Source organism: Barbatula barbatula (assembly GCF_947034865.1).
Source record: "Barbatula barbatula genome assembly, chromosome: 13".
In the NCBI taxonomy this organism is placed as follows: Eukaryota; Metazoa; Chordata; class Actinopteri; order Cypriniformes; family Nemacheilidae; genus Barbatula; species Barbatula barbatula.
This window is the reverse complement of record NC_136776.1, coordinates 16081612-16102296: the sequence shown is the minus strand read 5'-3', so window position 1 is coordinate 16102296 and position 20685 is coordinate 16081612. Positions and strand designations below refer to the sequence as shown.

The 20685-nt window shown below is 39.7% G+C and overlaps 1 protein-coding gene across 2 annotated transcripts in view; it reads left to right on the top strand.

The window, feature by feature from the left end:
- nr5a2 (nuclear receptor subfamily 5, group A, member 2) overlaps window positions 1–20200 on the top strand; it is a 43423-nt gene extending 23223 nt beyond the window's left edge. For both annotated transcript variants that reach the window (XM_079471289.1, XM_079471288.1), the window contains 3 exons: window positions 3217–3336; window positions 6701–6848; window positions 19111–20200. In XM_079471289.1, the coding sequence (XP_079327415.1) occupies window positions 3217–3336; window positions 6701–6848; window positions 19111–19358 (516 nt within the window). In that variant the 3' untranslated portion in view covers window positions 19359–20200. The remainder of the gene's footprint in view (window positions 1–3216; window positions 3337–6700; window positions 6849–19110) is intronic.
- Window positions 20201–20685: the final 485 nt, after the last annotated feature.

The following is a 20685-nucleotide window of genomic DNA, read 5'->3' as shown; positions in this document are numbered from 1 at the left end:
TATTGGCACCTCCTTTGGGGATTCAGGACACCATGAAATTCTCCCATGAGATATCAAATAGGCACTATTAAGGTTTACTGTATTGAGAGATGATAATTTCACTTTATGAACAGGTTTTCTGAGCAATCTGACTTTTGTGTTCCTCAGTAAGAAACGTAAGCAACAACTAAAAAACTATCATCGATTTTTTACAATTACTGACGATATTCAACAAGTTCAACGTTTTGGTATCACTTACATTTAGTACAGAAAATGTACAAATCAACTTTTCTTCTCTTCTTTATATGCAGTAGTTTATAAAATTACGAAGAAAAAAAATGACAAATTACAATGAAACGCATCTGAAACTGTAACAAAGACATCCATCATCAAATAATGAATATTTGTAAACCTGACAGAAAGTGTGTGTGTGGTGTGTGTGTGTGCCAGCATACGAGCAGATGTCCACAGAAGACATCTCAAAGCTTACTGCTCGACAGCACCATTGAAGTCTACATCAAACCTCACCTGTAGTTTCTCCAACCAGCTGCACTGATCCACATCCAAAAGGTCAAAAGATTTCGGATGAGATTCCTTTTTCTTTTTTGTCCCCCATGTTTCTTTTTTATCTCCCCTTGTGTTTATGCAAATGCGATTCCGGACCACATGCTCGCGGTCTGGCTTTAGTTGTAAATAAATCATTCGTTTCGTTCTGTTCATTAATGGCCACTCGACGAGATTCTGTTAATCTGTTCATTAGGGTACTTCAAAAACAAAAAAATACTTATTAAAAGCAGTTCCAGCTGTGTGAGCTTGTTACGATGAGCCTTAACAATGCTTGTGGCACTCTACCAAAACCACATGGGATAAAAAAGCTCATATTTGGCAATTTGGAGTCTGTACTATTACCACCGGTCAACCCTTTCAGGCTATTATGAATAAATATTACTTTTGGACGTGCGGCGAGACTTATTTGCACATCATTTACATTTAATGAAAAAATTGGCCGGAACTCTTCGCAAATAATCACCGATTTTCACAGTGCGGTTCAAAGCAGCAGCGCAGACACACACTTGGTATGTTTATAGGTCTTTGTGAGAAGCGCAAACGGCTTAGCAATTGATTTGATCATTGATCTAGCAATGCTTGAATGACCGTTAAGGAATTAAATTGGTTTCTAGGAGGATATACATTTTTTATCATACAGTAAGTAAAGAGAGAAAGTTGCATGTAAAAGCCGTCATTTTGAAATATCGGCGCTGCACCGCATCAATAAAACCCCAACATGAGAGTTTTAGACAGGCACCCCACGGATAACCAAGATATGCATGAAGAATGTGTTTTTTGATGTTATTTTAAGATTGCGATACAGAAATACAGGTCAATAGATTAGATGGTGGGTTTAATCCTTTATTTATTGTCTTGGATTAGGATCTAGTCTGAGTGGGGTTTTTGAAGTGTGTTTTTATTTGGCTGACCACTAGTTATTTTTCCATCCCATTATATTGCTTTGTCAAGATAAACGTTAACATCCTATTGCCATCAGATTTTTAACAAATCACCATTACACAGCGTCATTTACAGATCTAACAAGTACTGTTATTTACAAGTACTGTAAAACCAACATGGTTAGCCAATATTGCCAATAACCTCTTTGTATTTGCCAAACACAATAGAATAAATCACAGACAACTTGACTAAATAAGTGACTTCACAGTGGTTACAGACAGATCTACAGATCGCTGAATGTGTAAAAGGATCAAGCCTGTCGTATGCGCACATCAGATTACAGTTAGGCATAGCCGTGACAGTGCGAAGGGAAGCACGCTGGCATGGAAACAGCCGTATCAGACGCACTTTAAAAGGTCAGATGCGCTTCTGTGCCCATCTGATGCGTCTCTGGCAGAGGCCCCCAACCGCTGTGTCTTCCCCCGCTTTGACTCGCGGCCCCTCGTGTCCCTGTTTGATGACCCTGAGGCCCAGGGGGTAAAGAGGCCTTTGATGAGAACGCCTGTCTAAAACAGAGCCAATGACAGGTCCCTTTGTAGAACGACTTGCACAACATAGATTTGTCACAATAAAGCGCTGATGTGGAGACAGGGTGAGGGGGTCAATGTATTTGTGTGCATGTATTTGATATTTTGACGTTTTTTTATTACTGATTAAATACTGTGTTGACAAGCACTTTTCAATACTTTTTGTTGGTAAGATTTTTAGTGACAAACATAAAGGGTGACATTGAACATTGAAGAAAATGTCAACATTGACGTTTGCATTAGCTTATTGAAAACATGTCATTTTTGTTTTCCAAGATTGTCGTTTTGAAAATCTAGAGCCGACTCTTTCTGCTTAATTCTTTGTGTTTGTTATGACTGCGAAAGCAGCACAAACAAGAACCACGAGCACTCAAAACAATCCGATACAGATATCAATGGAGCCTCCCAAGGTAGTACAAGGCGCTTCGTTCGCTTTATCTCCGCCTTGAGAAACAGCAAGTCTTACTTTTATATCCTCAACCAACTCTCCATACTGGAGTTTTTGTAAGCTCTTCTGTATTTTCACAACCCTGTCTAAACTTTTCACACGAGAGACTTGCTAAATATTTCATGTGAAGTTTTCCAACTGTCCACACAGAAACGTTTCACGGGTTTGAAGAATAGTTGGACGGGGACTAATTTGCCTCACGTTTCCTCATTCTCACCACCGTTTGACTCAAAGAGCTCTTTCACCCACTTTAGCACAGTGTAATGATTTACGCAGCGAGCCATGAGAACCCAGGAGGGTGACAATGAACATATTGTTGGAGTCGTTCACCTCCCGGACGAAAACTCATCGATGTACGTGTTCTGGCCGCGAGAGCCGGCGCGGTTCGTGCTGAACGCGCTACTTAATCACTAGGGGTAAATGGAACCATATCGCTTGACAAACAGATTCACGAGGCACTGTGAGTAATGGAGACATGTGCGGGGGCTTTGCGGAGTTCACACGAGAATGACCTCTGGTGACCTTTTATGCAGTTTTTCAAACTCACAGGTGTAGCTTGAAATCCCAATCGGAGGAACAATTTTGGTGGCAGTGTATGCGACACATAATATGATCCACAACACATTTTACCTGTCTAACATTACTGTATAATAGAAAATATATGCATCAGAAACTTTATTGGAGTTGTAACAACAAACAGGTCAAACAAACGTCTACAATCATCATATTTTGCTTGTCTCGCCCTCCCTTCAGGTTGACGACCAAATGAAGCTCCTCCAAAACTGCTGGAGCGAACTTCTCATTCTGGACCACGTTTTCCGGCAGGTGATGCATGCCAAAGACGGCTCCATCCTCCTCGTCACGGGGCAACAGGTGAGTGTTTGCTACATCTACTCATCGAGACCCTCCCCACAGATCTCATCAGGCCTTTGCCAGCGTGGATCAACAACCCTTAAAGTGCTATCGACTACCCCAGCCACTCCATTAAAAATAGATTACGCTTAGATATAAACTAATGTGGTCAGAATAATCAATTGTATACTTTTAATCAAGCGCGTGGTGAGTGAATAAATAAAATGGTTGGTTAAGCATGCACGAGTCCAAGTGGTGAAGGGATAAGAGAGCGGGAGACAGAGAGAGATGCAGATGGAGGAAAGGCAGACGATATGTATGATTTACCTCACTTGTCTCTGAGGAACAGCGCTGGACGGACGCCTCGGGCTCTGCTGAAGCTCTCCGCACTCGAGGACCTTTAATTCTGTCTTCGACTGCGGCGCATAAACACACGCACGCATCCAAAACATTTTTTTAATCTGCTTATAAATAAATATGCTTCTGTCCGCCTGTCAGCAAGACAAGAGTTAAATTTTTTATTCTCTGTTTTCTCTCCTCCCTTTCCTACTCACAACAAATTGATCTCCAAATTTAGTGACAGCTCGAATATTGAACCTCGTGCAAGTGAATGGCAACATTTTTGGCTTATTGTAAACGGAGGCCGGTATATTAAACAGCGTTATGTGTTGAGCTCAGAATTGCCAAGATAACAAAGTAACCGTCAACATATCCCATAAAACTAAAGTTATCTGAACTTTTCTCTCCATATTTGATTTGAAGGTTTAGACCAAAAAACTAATTTCCACATTTTTATGTAGTATTTTAATGTAAAATGTATATTTTTTATGTTTGAAAAATCATAGTGGCCACTTAAAAGAAACATAACCAAAAACAATTTTAAGTCTATTTAAATAGGTCACAACCTATAAGCAGTAAAACTCATAGGTATGTCAGTCGCCATATGTTGACATTCGTGAGAGTTTATCTACGATTGTGTGGTCTGGATCGTGTCGGCTCTGTGTAGCACATCTCTGTTTGATTATAGGGGTCTGGCGGAGGATTGGGGGCGGGGCAGAGGAGGCCAGACCTTGTTTGCATATTTTGCCTAATGAACAGCTGGTGGAAGAAAAAAGCCTTTGGGGAAGAGAAAGCAAAGACTCGTACGGTTCATTACATCCCATTATTCCAGAGCGGAGTACCGACAGCCTGACCACATGACACGTTCGCACATTAACAAACACTGTACACAACAAACAAATGCTCTGCCAATTACTAAACAAATATGATTATTTACAAGGACTTTAAAATGCTTTTGAGTTCATTGGGTGCTTTAGGAAGCTATACTGTACAAATAATAAAAATATCAGCTGAAATAAAGTCAAGCTATTTTTTTTTTAAAAGAAGTTAGTAATTTAACAATATAGAATATTTAGACTACTTTCTTTTTAAGTATATAATTATAGGATCATTTCATTTAACAATGTGGCCATTTTTGGCACAAAACACTATTTTAAAATGAATGAATTATGAATCATTTCACAATAAATCCAAAAATATAAGCGACGTTAGTTACTATTAGTGAGCTACTAATGCTCCTTAAAATAGCAGTTAAGTTAGTAGTGTTACTCCCTAAATGGTTCACCTCATGCATTCTCGTCTTGTTTGAGAACACGTGTCATTGTTTCTCCCCAGAGTTGAAATGGCAGCAAAGCACTGCGGGGGATCAGAGGAGAAATGTTGCGATACATGACACTGCATGGGCTGTTGGCCAATATGTCAGAGAGACACATGTCCCCCTGCTGTCTGTCTATCTTTTAGTCTTAGGCCGTCAGAAGAATAATCATAATCAGATTCAATAATATATTGCAATAACATATATTATAAAAACGATATATTGATATTTAATATCGAAATTTGTGTCATTTTTAAATAATTTTCATATAATTTGTCCTTCCCAAATCACAGTACTGTATTACAGTTTACATTTAAAACGTGTAAGCCCATTTATTTTTTACGGAAAATAAACAGTTAATTGAAAAATTCAGTAGCTTCCGTGTCTCCTATCGGCTTCAAGGAGATCCACAAACGCAGCCAGAGAGATGCCTGATTTCTCCAGCCAGGACTGGAGCCAGGAGAAAAAATCCACTCATCATATTTACACAATAAATAAATTCCTATCCGCCCGCGTTTTTAATTGCAAATCCAGCTCGGAGGGAGTTCTCCTTGCGCTTAGGAGGCCCGTCGTCTACCTTCCTCCAGAAACCCTGGCGCAGTCAATTATGGTAATGAATTGTCAATAAATATAAAAATTTAATATGGCCTGCTTACAGTGAGTGGCAGCTAAGGACTTGCCTGCAAGACAGATTTGCTGTTTCTGCAGATATTAAGTGCACCTGAAAGAGGAGGAGAGAACTACGGGGGTCCCGTGCAGGGTTTGGCCTGGTAGCCTGAGGGACCTCCGGGGGCCCCCGCTCACTAACGCCTCTCCTTCCCTCCCACCTTCGTCTGGTGCGGGGCGCTGTAGTGCGAGGGTCTGGGCACCTGGGATGGAGGAACGTGCAGCTCTTCCATGTTCGGTCTGATGCTAATTATCATTCAGGATCAGTTTGGAGTTCTGTGGCCCTGCTGTGCGGAGAGGAGCTTAGCTATGCTGGGAATAGAGAGAAAGAGAGAGAGTGAACATGGTGTGTGAAGTGTTGAGCTGCCAGATCTGGTTATATGATTACTTTCACGCTCAAAAACTAGAATGGTGGTGCCACATGCTGTCTGACTCCGTTTGGCTGAACTTTTAAACTAGAGTGACTTTTATTAAAAAAAGAATTTTCAATGAACAACCTGGAAGACAGTTGAAGCCTGCTGGGGAAAGTGTTTAAACAAGAAGAAAATTGACTAGTCTATAAGCACACCGACATCATAAAACATACATTTATGTGCAAAAATATTTAAGGTAAATGTCCAAGGCCCGTTTAGCCTGTTTGTCTATGTGTTCAATTTAGGGCTGTCACAGTATTCCGGTATCGAAAATAACCATGATATTAAAATGCTCAATATTGTGTTAATTCTACGCATACTATGATATTGTAAATAACTTAGCTACCGCAATGGTTTCAATCTCGCTCTCTGCCTTACAACACTCATATTTTGAGTGTTATTCAATGGACAAAACAAGAGAAAACTAAAAAGAAATGATTTACATAATAAAACATTTATTAAAAATATTCCAATAGATATCATGATATTGTCCATTTATATACTCGAGTTTCGCAAAACTGATATTGTGACAGCCCTAGTTGAAGTTTCATGGTAAGTTTGTAAAACTGAGATTCTGCAGTCATCTACTACTATATGTTGCTGTCAATAATAACATACTTTGTATGTGAATACTCTCACCCCTTTCTTTCAGGTGGATTACGCCCTAATTGCCTCCCAAGCCGGGGCCACACTCAACAACCTCCTGAGTCACGCGCAGGAGCTGGTGAGCAAACTACGTTCCCTCCAGCTGGACCAGAGGGAATTCGTCTGCCTGAAGTTCTTGGTGCTGTTCAGCTTGGGTGAGTTCAGACGGAGGGGTGGAGACGGGGGCTATGGCCTTTGCACATCGTCCAAATCTCACTTGCTCGCTCCCAAGGTTCTTAAGGGACCTTGGGATAAGCCAGAAAACGGTACTGTTTGTATGATAAGAACATCATTATGAAACCACCATTTCATCCAGACACCCTACCTGACGCTAGGGTATAATCAGTTTTTGGACTGACCTTAGACCACCCTTATTTTACCAAAACCAACTGGAAACCGAATGATAGAAGAAAGCAAAAAGCCTCAACAACCACACGTAGACTAGCCCAAATGTGGTATATTGTTAAAAAACAGATCAGTTCATGCTTTGGCGTATTTTATGATATATTTGTAGTTTATTTATCTAAATTAAATTGCAGTATAATGAAACATTTCATTGGCTTACTTGGAAATATAACACACTTACCACATGTAAAACATTTTCATACTTAATTTTTTTCATACAGTAAGTATGAACTTTTAAAGTTTGAGTTCATAACATCGGTTCTTTGCTTCTAAAGAGTTAATCGCTGAATTGGATGAGCGCATCCTGTTTTGCTTCCGTCAATAACCTTTAAGGCATCTCTGCTTTACTTCTGCTAGTCTGCCAGCATTTCAAGCGATCAGATGTTCCTCTGTTAACAATCACAAACCAATAAAGCCACCCAGGTCAAGGCAGTTCCAGCAGCTAATTCACAAAAGACGCAAGTCTACAAAATGAGAAAAAAGACCAGCCGTCTGTTTGGCACCATTCTGGAATATTAATGCCCACAATCCATCATATCAGTCGCGATTGTTCTGCCTTGCTATTCCGGTTACAAAAAGAGAAGAGACAGAATATGATGTGTATAGGAAGTGTACACTTTGAATCCTGCTGTATCTATTGGCCGCGTCCCTGAACTATATATTGGAGCCTCACCTTGAGAAGATTCCTCACATCTTACCTACAATACACCCAAGACCAGATCTGAGCACACATGAAATTCCCGCCACGCTAACCCTACATCTCCCAGCCTTGCAAAGTTTATGTTGATGTGGCGGAGGTTTTTTTTTGTGGTTCTGTGGAGCATTGGTGTAAATAATTTGGCGGAAACATAATCCATAATAAAAAGTCTTACCTGAAGGGAGTGTATCACCCTGGGCACTGCTGCGTGCTAGCCCGTCCTGCCCATTCTGTGTGTCAAGCCTATAAAGACTGAAAGAATTTAAAATTAGAGATTAAAAATGTTTTAAAGGCAGAATACTTCGAACAAAGCCCACGACAGATTCGGTTAGCAGGTAAATGTGCAGGTCAGTCCAAGGCCACACATATACACCCATCTGACCTCATGAAATCAAGCCAGGATTACCATTTATACAAAGTGTTCCATCTCTGGCCTGCGTTTACAAATGAAGCCTTTTAAAGGAAATCAAAGTCACACTTACCCAGCATCCACTCCCCACTGCTCTAAGTTCTATATCAGCGATCCCAAACAACGCAATTCGTCAATGTCGGGGAGCACACAGGGGCTCTTTATAAAGCTAAGTGTCGATAAAGAGGAGTACGGACACGATTTGACCCGAGAGCAGTCACTTGTCTCTTCCATTCCTCTGGCTTGTCGAGAGGACCAATCGCACCAACATGCTTTTTCGCCAGCCTAAGCATCTCTATCTTCCCCGCTGTCCGTCTCCAGGTTGAATAGGTGCTGTGGATCTAGCCTGGGTTGAAGGCTTTATCAATGGTTAAATAATTACGGCAAGAGCATTGATTTCTTCAACAGCTTTAAAGGAGGTGAAGGGTGTTTTCGATGAGTAGAGGAGGACCGCCACGGCAGTTTAGACTGAAATAGTGGCATTCATTTAAGGATTCAGGCAGACTTGTCTGTGCTGCCAAAGACGTTTTAGGGAAATGCAAACGATATTCCCAGAGCAAATGCAAAAAAATGCAATTGCAAAGTTAATGCAAGCATAAATATCTAATTTCTTTCTAAACTCAAACACTTGAGTATATGTATACAGTATTTAGAAATTGTAAAATGCTTAACATTGTGTATTATAAAACGTAGTCCTACTGGTTAAAGTTTGACGGCCACTGTGAATCAAACGTTTGAATCATTAGATTCAAATTTAATGTCATTGTAAAGGGTAAGAGTATGAAGCATGAGATGAACAAATAAATATACAGTAGAACATGTTAAGCAGTCTAGTCAACCAACAAATCTGTCAAGCTCTTTTGATTGCCAAGTCCCTTTAGGCTCAGCCGGAGAGCTCTTCCAAACACCTCTGAAGACCACATCATAAAATCACGGCATGCATTCACAAATAAAGTCATTTCCATCTTTTTCCTCTCTTAAAAGAAGCAAAAAATGATGTTCCCACCTAGGCAGGCTCTAATTAAGCCGGCCTGTCTTGTTTCCTTGATCTAAATCAATACGTCTACCCTTGTGCAAAGAGGACCAAGATCGGTAATGCATGTGCACAGGCTCATAACAGGTGCAAATATTCATTTCCTGAAACAGACCAAATAATTTGGAAGTCGGTTGGGATTGATTAACATTCCAGGCCTGGGACGGTTCGATATTTACGCCCCGGAGACCGCTGGCTGGGGCCAAATAATGGTGCATAAAACTTCACCAACGTCTTAATTAAATGCAAGATAATAGGGGCAGGTCTTTCTTCTGAGCCAAGCAGTTTGGGGCTGACGGGCTGTAAGTCATCTGGAAGATGCGAAGCTTGGGGCCTAATCAATAGACGTATAAAACAACCGCACGTGTGTATATGTGCGGCCACCCTTTAAAACACCACACGCGTGCTTATACAGACAAAAAAAACATTGACGGCGGAGATTCAAACATTTATTTTCAGTGATTTGTGACATGTGCTTTTCGAGCTTTCCCCGATCTGACCACTCAGAGCGTCGCATTTTAAACCTTTCCCATTCGCTGGTGTCATAAAGCGCCCTCATTTAGATTTCTCTCGAAGGTGAAAAACTTTCCAATCAATCCTGAGTGCTCCGATATTTTACAAATCTGGAGCTGGTGCAGTGACCCTAATATTTAAAGGTTATTTCTTTGTACACAACAGAATTCAAATGCACCCCTTCTTGCGCATCTTTGAAATGGCACCCTCATTAGGGACCTTAAAAGGCTTTCAGACTTTATCAGGCTTTAAAAGCTGCTGATATCTGACTGCACGTAGCTTTTAAAAGGGAGTGAAAGAATCAGCCGCACTTTACCTTTACAACTACTAGACGTCTATCATGCGTTTGCTGAGTTCGCCGGATTCCGACGGTTCGGCACTCTGCTCGTGTGTTGTGTCTCTTTGGTTTCTCCCTCTTTTTGTTCTTTATCTGTAACAAGGCATTACTTTACGATTAGCTTTAAATTGCAAACTGCTTTGTGTCATTGGTAGTCATTTGTGCGGTTATCTGAGTGTCTATAAACGTTTTAGATAAGTAATGTGGACAAGTCTTAAGGAGTGGAATCTGAATGCATGGATTTACTTCTGATAATAGCAAGATTTACTATATTTGACTGTACTTGCAGTGATGTGCTCAACCCTTTACTAGTATACGCAAGAAAATATATTAACTGTAAACGTATTAAATAATTTAAATATATCGCTGCATTTTTTACATTAATCTTTAATATGAATCACCCTTTATGTTTGTAAATATCTAATCAATATAAAGTGTCGTCAAGTTTGACAAAACGACATTTAATAATTTAAATAAAGTAAAAAAGAGCAAGGTTTGGGGAAAGACAGTGATGATATTTGATAATATATATAGAAATAATTCATTGTTCATATTTCCATTTTAAATATATCGCATTATATTTTTAATCGTGTATTTGTTTTGTAAGGGGTAAAATGAATATTATGAGAAAATTACGTCATTTTCTGGAATAGATTCGAAAGTGTTATTAATGACACTAAGGAAAAAAGCATAATTAAATGAATTGAAATATTTCATAATAAAGGAAGCGGTCTAAAATAAAGGAAGCGGTCTGAATGACATAAAAATTCTGCAGAAATCTGTGAAAATTCCTGCAAAATTATTTGGTTGAATGTCTCTTTGTAGATCACGGACATGATCTTCAAAACCTCAAACAATTCGAAAGTTTGCAACATCTAGAACTAAAATCCCATCTCAGGTGGATGTCGTGTGCATGACACTTTGTGAAAGTTCAACCTCGACACTCGCAGAAGAATGTTTTCGACTTTCTTGTAACTATCAGAAGGAAGTACAGTACAGAACATCCGGCTTCTCCTTTGACAAAAGCCCGGGATGAAGTGATTGAGAATACAGTGAGCTATATGTGCTTGTTCTCTTTCTCTCGCCCGCGTCCCATCGGATTCCTCACTTCCTCTGCTTCTGCCAGATCCTTATTACAAGCTGTCAGTTTATTATAAAACATTAGGAAAGCAGAGGGACACTTGCTGTAACTGTCTTATCGATCTGGGGGATAGATTCTGTGATTTAACACCCACGCCTCCCATATTTCCACATTCTCAGCCTGCTATTAAACCTTGTGCTTTCCTTTAGCTATTGATGTATCAACATTAACTGTTACAAGCAACTACAGAAAATCAATGACCAACTTTTATTACTGCCTGCATAACACACTGGCTGGCCCGAGCTCCAGTACTTAGCAAGCAGGCCGGGCCCCGAACATGCCCCGCTCATGTCAGGTGTTTCCTAAGTGATATCTGCACTGGAAATATCAATCATAAGAGCTCCGGCTTCTTTCTGCCTGTTTTTGCCATCATTTTGAGGAAATCTGCTCAGCAATGTTCCAAGATTCACCGCGAACAGCAACTATCAATATCCTTAATGGTGAAATTTTGCATTCGGCGATATGAATGTTACACGACGTGAATTTCAAAGTATAATGAGTAAGCAGAGTATAAAATAATAATAGATTGCTCATTCTGTCTATCACATGAATCGAAAGGGATGCATTTGAAGGGGAAGAGCTAAACATGAGCCAGGGCAAAAACAGATCACCCTTAAAGATTTATGAGACTTGAGGTCCTGCCGGGACAAACATATAGAGGCTTTGTTTTTGCAATCAATGGACTGAAGTTCAATATTCATTCTCAGCGCAGACACGCTGTGCGTTTTTTACGCGTTGTATAAAAACGCTTTGTTGTTGCTGCATGTGCAGAACACAGAATGTTTCCGTTCCGTTCCGATGCTAATATTGTGCCATGGGTGCATCACATCAGCCTTATTTCCTTACAATTGAGGATTATGTTGTATCATACAAAAATACAAAAAAATGACCTTTCTCTGGTGAGTGACAGCCCAGCCAATCCGCTGAGAAAACGCGAGCCGTGTTAGTATGTTTCTATCGATCAGGGAGCCGCCAGGTCTTATTTAAACATTGCACACAAACACAGATAAGGGCGTTACACAAGCCAACATAAACCCCCCCCCATCCCAGCTTGTCATTTTTCAATCGATCCCACAGAAAGATTTCTGTGCCGCAGACATCTATAAAAGTGACCCGGTCATACCAGAAAGAAAACTGCCCCATCGCTCAGTCCCTATGGGTACGCTGGTCAAAGCGTTCGCCTGCAAATAGTTTGGTATAAATAGCTTTTTGTGTCTGTTTATATATAAGTATGTACACATGGATGGATGTGTACATTTCGTTACAATCTAAACAGATTTTGAAAACAAATATTTTGAAATGCAGAAAGTGTATACATAGTATACACTGTACACACACACACACATTAAGAAACATCACAATTTTGATGTTTAATATTAATAGTCATTACATAAATCAATAACATCAAGAAATTTTAAAATATTATTTGCGAGTTAATATAACCACCAAACTATCAATATCTGTATTGACATCACTCTAAATAATCGGCTATCATATCCGTGGAGAAATTTAGTACTGGTGCATCTCTAATATTAATCATGACAAAGCGAACATACAACTAATTATAATATTATACTGTATTAGGAATACATTATTATAATATATATAATAACTTCAAAAATATAGTTTTTAATCTCTCCATGTTTGATATGAAACCCTAAATCAGCAATACCACAGGGACTCAAGGGCTCATCCGCACGGCAGAAGTGAAGCAGCTTTGCCCTTTCAAGCCTAAAAACAGGCCTGTGTAACCAGAGACGGCCATTAAACGTGACGGCACAAATGAGCCGACAGGTGCTGCAGCTCTTGTCTCTCGTTCCCCTTTTCATCCACCTCTCCTTCCTCTCTCATTGTATTTAAAGTAACAAAGCCAAGGAATGCCTGAACTGCCTTGCCGTTGGAAAAAACGCTCCATCTTCATTCTTGCCGAAACGTAACCTGCATCGCCACTGCAAGTGTGAGAAACTAGACACGACATGGGCATCACACTTCAAGGTCAAATATAGAAATAAGAATGAATCTAAACATCGGCCGTCTTGTCCCTAAAGGGGGGAGAAGGTTTCATGAGGAGGAGTTGGAGAACTTGTGGTGTGAGTGAGAGGCAAGGGACGGTTGCGCGCTGTCTGTCAACAGTGGGAATGCTGGGAAGTGTGGCGGAGTGGGGTGTTGTTTGTTCCTGGTTATTTTAATGTTAGGAGCGAGTGGTAGGTTTATGGTTCTGTCATTCAGTCATATATTAACAACTGGAATCTGTTCTTCTGGACTGTTTGGTTTGCATGACATTTTAAAGCAACAAGGAATCCGAGCAATGTTGATCTGAATTTCTATCATAACTATTCATGACTGCAAACCACAATCAATGTAAAGTTTTACTGATTTCTATTTCTAAGTCATAGAAAAAAGCTGTCAATTAGAATTCCCATTTGCCTCCATGACAACTAAACAGAGATTTCATGCTCACCAGGCAAACTTTCATCTCTCACGTGAAAATCTCATTGGTCCAAAACCACTCCACTCCACAAAAATCTGTATATTCAACATCAAATGTGTTGCTGAATATATGAATGTAATATATCTTGAAATTGATCACATCTTGTGTTATTTATTCACTTATCCAGCTTTTTAGTAGTTAAGCCAAAACTCCCCAAATGAGCTTAGCTTTGACAGGAACCTTACAAACACTTCATGTAACATTACCCTGAAGGGAAATTACTGTAGCTTTTAATGTGGCAGAATGTATTAAATGAGAATTATAATATCGGAGTGACTTCAGTACAAAATATGATGTAATAATATATAAGCGGGCACCTTCTGTTTGAGTCAACACATGAAATGTTATTGCCCATGAGCATTAAAAACACAGATGAGAACTCTTGAATATCTTAATTTCTTCACGCTTTAATATCTCTTTTAATATCATTCTTGTGTCCACTAGAATTTCAGACGAGATCTCAAGTCTGCATTGAATGTTCAAATATTTCAGTCACTATTACTATGACTGTCATAATCAATATCATATTAAATCTTAATACTTCCAATCCATTTAAATTTGCTCATTTGCATCTATTTCTCATTTTAGAAGAAATACCTGAGACAAAGGTGATCACATCTGAGAACTCTGAGAAGCAACACCACAATTGTCAAATAAGAACACAAGACAAAAGTCTAATTGAAAAGTGTGAAACTACACATCTGATACGAAAGAGGAGGAAAAATCATGCTATGGGTTAACTGTCCTTCACTCAGAAAATATACATCCCCAGGCACTGCTGAATTATTAATTCAAATTTGTCAAAAAGGGGCTGGAGTGAAAAAAAGAGAGATATTGATGGGAGCTTGGCTTTAATGACCTCATTAGGTGTGGTTTCCACTGTGAGCAGATTCAAGACTGCAGGTAGAGTTTTGGGGCGATACTTGACCCCTCAATGATTTTCTGTCACTTTATTATAAACAAGAAGAGCTCCACTCGCCCCCCTCATTCCTGTGCATGTAATCAACAGGCGAGGAAGTGAGTTGAATGCAAAAATAAGGATTCGGAAAGAATGCACCGAGCTGACCGTATGAAGATAAGGATGGATGTACTGTACGTACGGCTGTACATCACCCAATGAAGGTTTTCCGGCGAACTCTCAAACTGAGAGGGAAACTTTTTGCAGCAATGATCCATTATAGATAAATAGCCTACATAAATATGGCATGGATCGAATGAAATGTTTTAACATTACTAAGGATATCTCCGCTACATCATATTTCATTCTCCAAAAGAACTTTGATAGTTAACCTAACTGCAGGTTTATGTTTTTTAAAAGACCGACACAATACAGTAAGCCGTTTTAACCCAAGCTTGTGCGTACAGTACTTTAAGACAGTTTAAGCACGGATCATTATCGTCGGTTCAGCCCGTGGCCCAAACCTGCCAGCTCTCGACCTAGATTGCACCAAAAACTAAGCAGATGTAAATATATTTCCCTTCACCTTTCAAACAGGCAGAGTGCCTTTCAGCTAGCATTTGTAACAAGAAACGTTTGCCTCGGCTTGTGTTTATTTCATCACACCTAGGGCGTTTTATACCTTCCCTCCCCGTTGAGTGCGCAGTGTCTAAAGCATCCTTGGGCGACCAGGACGTGTCTTCTACCTGCTTAGCACCGAAACGACGGGCTCACGTTTGACTTAATATATCCCCAACCGTACAAGTCCTGTTTAATTCTCTTTCATAGCGGTAGGAGTTGACCGGGGACGGGCGGACTGATCCCTCGCATCCCTTCTGGCTTTTCTATGGCTTAGGAGGACCAAACCTTGGAGAAAACAGTAATGAGTTGAAGTCATTTATATGCAATATTATAAGAAAGTAAAACAAGAGAGGAGGAAAATAGTAATTCATGTAGTATGTAGTTTATATGCTCGAGTACTTCTTCAAGTTTGCTGATCTAACCTTTACCAGAAATGGAAATCTTTGGTCTCTTTCAAAATATCAAAAATGATACTTCACTGTCGTTCTATAATGTGGTTCCACCTGCAGCAGGTCGGCGTCAGTGCTTTGGTTTGATTTGGGTATTGTACACAATTGAAGTAATAAATATGTTTTTTTAAATACCTATTGCCGCATATACTTCTTGCAAAACATTTCAATGAAATTCTTCTCACTCTTTTTGTAATCTGTTGAATACAGTTAATGTTTGTCCAAATTCATTCATTATATTAGAGATTTGTCAGATATTTTGTGTTCACTACAGTATAAGACCTTATTTCACATTTAGTCCACAAAAGTGAATTAATATTCATATTTTCATAATTGGTTACATCCGAAATATCTATGAGAAATTTGGGAAAGTGCATAAGTGTATTATATGACGACTATCATATTTACAGCCTGTTATATTTGTCTAACCTTGACCCCAATGCTCCATTTCTGGGTGAAGAATTATTTTATGGCAGTGTAACCAATGTAGATATGGTGTTTTGTAGTTTTATAAAAAAAATACATAAACACAATGAAGATTTTGCTTTGCTTGGGTAAACCTTTCCAAAACTAATGTAATTTGCCAAACTACTAAAACATTCCCTAACCCAACTAAACATACTGTATGAATAAACCCGTTCAGCTCAACATTGAACAGTGGGTAAATATAATCAGCGCTGACCAAGTGGACATTGGCCACGGGCCGAATCGAATGGAAAATAGGCATGTACCTTACACCAGAGATCATTGGCTGTCACAGCACTGCCCTGTTTTCTGATTGGCGGGCAGCAGAAAATGAAGTTAATGATGAATAAAGATCAAATTTTGACATGCTTGATTGACTGTATGATCACAGCGCAAGAGAGGGAGTTTGCCTGCTGAAATGTCCAGGGTGTAATCTCAGAACACACGCTTCTTTAAAGCTGTAACAAATATACACAATACCATGCTGGTAGCCTCGCTCAGTTGCACAATGAATCGGCTGCTTTTACAAAAGAAAGGCATTCATTACATTGTGACATCACTTAGAAAGGAATGTCAATGGATTCATCATTTGCCTTTCAAATTCCGTGTTATGATTTAATTGGTCATTGACTAAACTATTAGAGGTGAAATTCCATACCCTTGTGTATCTTCATTTGCAGCGTGCATACCAACCAATTACAATCAATATGCCGTTACTGTAGAGAGTTGACGAACAGCGCCTACACAATGTTTTCTATACACGGACAAACATGCACAATATTTGTGAATACGTGTCAGTATAAAACGAATCTCACGAGGGCTTTAGGAAGGGGGGTGCATGCATTTCTTGTGGAATGATCTTTTTCACTTAGAAAATCCTTACTAATTAAAAAACATCCCAGAATGTCAGAAGGGAGGGGGTTGGGGGTGTCTACGAGTGGATATGTGAGGTCGTCTAGTACGAGAGCTATAGTCAAATGAACAATGTATTCCTCAGGACCTAAGGGTTTGGAGGCAGGCTACATAGCAGCCCCAGTGCACACTAAGGATGTCTCATAAAAAAGAGGAAAAGTTGATAATTAGTCCCACAGTGGCTAAATGTTGAGATAGAAAATAAGAGTGCTTACTATGCTGCAACCTGACTGGAAAGTAAGTGCTGCTTGTACGTTTTTTTGTTGTTGCATATTTTTTTTGTGCTTTTTTCGGCTCTCTGTCAGCAGGGCATGATTAGGCACATCTCGCCGTGGATAAATTAAACAAACACGTTAATTCTCGCCTGGTAACCTGCCTGGTTCGCTTGGGGCGGAAAAGATCAAGCCATTGTCATCGATCAGTGGACTCTTTTAACCCGTCTCAGTGCTCCATTTTTTTATGTTCAAAAGCAGACGAACAATAATTAGCAATTAAAATTGAACGTTTTATGTATGGTATTTCTTTAATTAGTCTGAGAAAGACTCGGGATCTGAGCTCACTCGTGCATCTTAAGTGAGAATTTAATTCATGCTAACTACTGTAATAGTGGGAAGTCAGATCAGATGGTTTCAGTGAGTTGGGTTCAGAAAAAAGATTCACAACTGATTTATTTCGTGTAACTATTGTTTGACTTTGTACTAAAATATAAACATTTAACATGCAATAACATATATAAATATGTATACACGTGCTGAAAAAAGAAGATACTTTTTCAAAATGATTTTCTGAATTTACTATTTATTGGTAAGCGTTTAAGTAAAATGATCGTTTTTCTTTCATCAATCTGTGAACCACTAACAATATTTCTCGCACATTTGAAACGGAAATGTTGTTTCTATTTGCAGAAAATGAAAACTGGAGAAACAGGTCAAAATAACAGAAAAGATGCTCGGTATTTTCAGACCTCAAACACGGCAAAGAAAACAAGTTCATGATCACGTTAAGCAACACAACAGTCATATTTCGACATCTTGAAAAGATTAAAAGATTTTTTTCATGTGATAACCTGACTTTGTCACTCCTGAGGTTTAATTTTGTTGAAATTCAACAGACACTATACATCTAGAAAATGCTGATTACATGTTATCTGAAATAGTCTCCTACTTTTTTATAAAAACCTTCAAATTTCTTGTAAAAATAACCTTCAAAATTCACTTCCCTCAAAGCAAACCTGACTGACAGGTCCGAGTCTTGTTTGTTGACTTTTTCGCCAGCGTTAAAACAAACCGAGCAGAGCTGTGGGTTTGTAATTGGTCATTTTCTAGTTAACCCCGCCTCTTTCCCTTTCCTGATTTTGCCTGCTGGTGTCACCGAGGGGTCAAACATCCTCACCAATGCCATGAAGCGCTCACAGCTTGTTCTACAAACCTCATTACACGCTGATAGAGTCACTTCCCCATCTCTCGTTTTCAGTCAGCAGAGGCAGTCCCGATTATTTTAAGGGAAAAAGAGAGTAGGCAGAGAAGCGTCAGCTGGCTCATTAGATATGGCCGGGTGGGTCAGAGTGCTTTCACGATCGTTCGGAGGTGCACATGGAGCCCAGCAGTCTCCATTAGGAGGAACTGTGGTGGGATGACCACGCTCCCATTCAACCCCAGGTCAAAGGGATAAATAAAAGATCACATGGGGTGGCCCCTCAAACCTGATTAAATAGAGCCACACGCTAGGGATTCATTAGCACATCCAGCAGCCGCACAAGTGAGGAACACATCTTCATTTCTCTTGGCGTGTCATAAATTAAAGACAAGATAAGAAAAATATAAAAGTCGGAGACTTGAATTATAGCTCGCTGATGAAAAAATAAAGCTGCATTTGGTATCTTAGCTGCTTTTGGTCCCTTGAGATTCGTTTTGCTGAAATGAATTCCCTTTCTGTCTCTAGAGATGTTTAGCCTGGCCTAATAGAAAGGGCTCAGAATGATGGGTATTTTGTGTGCTTGTGACAATTGGTGCCTAAATTACACACTGCACTTTTATTATTTTTTAGATGTGAAAAACCTGGAGAACTTCCACCTGGTAGAGAGCGTCCAGGAACAGGTCAACGCTGCACTACTGGACTACGTCATGTGCAACTATCCCCAGCAGACGGACAAGTTCGGCCAGCTGCTGCTACGGTTGCCGGAGATCCGAGCTATCAGCCTGCAGGCGGAGGAGTATCTGTACTACAAGCACCTGAACGGTGACGTGCCCTGTAACAATCTACTTATAGAGATGCTGCACGCCAAACGTGCCTGAGGACCACCCGCTACTCTTTACTGTCAACACATCGCACACACTGCTCCCAGCATCATCTCCAGTCCAGCGTCATCACCAGACATCGCCTTCGAACAATTATAACGTGCGTACGTGAGATTCACACTGACAGGTTTTGCGGTCTGGTTGTACTGGCACGATTTTAAAGGGAGGGATGGGAAAGCCTAAAAGCAAGGGCGGACGCATTTCTAAATGAGAAACGAAACGGACAAACTAAGTGTTATAATGACCTCTAGGCCGCGGATTTATCATAGCTTTGTCGAATTCATGAGCATCACTCGCTATTTGTTCTGTGTGCAGCTGACCTTGCCATTGAAAGGTCCAATTTAAACTCAGACTTAAACTGGAGGGTTTAAGATTACAGGGAAAGGAATGGGCTCTCTTTCAAGACGCAGACTGGTTTGCCAGCATTGACCCACTGTTTCCATTGAGGCCTGGACATGTGCCCCCCTCCCTCCTGTCTGTTTCAAGACACACAAGCTGGGCCCGTAAAACAGACAGCCATCGCCTGCATCATCCAAAGACTTTATTCCAAACCCCTCACCAAAAAGTTAATGTATTTCTTGTTTAACATTGGCAGTCATTTCTTCTTTGACACTCTGCTGATCAAAAATATCTCCCTCTAAAATAAATAAATAAATGGGTGAATCTCACAGACCTGTCAAGGTAACGTCCTGTCATTAGAATGAACTAAATTACATTTTGCTTTAAACCCTATTTGTATTTTTGGGCAATATGACAATAATGGGACACATTACAAAGCAAAACATCCAGATATTAATAATTCATTTTCATGATGCACTAGGTAAAGTGCTCTTTAATGTTTGCTGATTAAAAGAAAGAAAATATAAAACCCTTAAGCAAAATGTTTAACATTTAGAAAGAAACTAAATGATCATAACAATAATGCCACAATTTAAAAATGACTAAAAAAAGCATTTCTTAAATTTGAAAAATGTAAAGTTATTTTTAAATACAACCTGGACCTGCACAGGTCTGTATGAGATTTACCTGAAAGATGTCTCGATCTAATCTAAAAGTGTAGATGTTTTTGTTTTTCAAATGATGACAGCATCAAAAGTGAACTGGAACACACACAGTGTCAGAGCCACGATGAAGAAATCCTGCCTCGGCCAACACAAGACCAAAGCCTACAGAGAACAAAGGAAAACAAAAAAGAAACAACCACCCTTAACTATCAGTATTAATAATTTTGGATGTCACAGTCATGTGAGTCTTGCCTTATTTCATTTCCATGCTAGCTATCCGTGCTGATGTGAATTACGATATGTAAAATAAAAAGTCCATA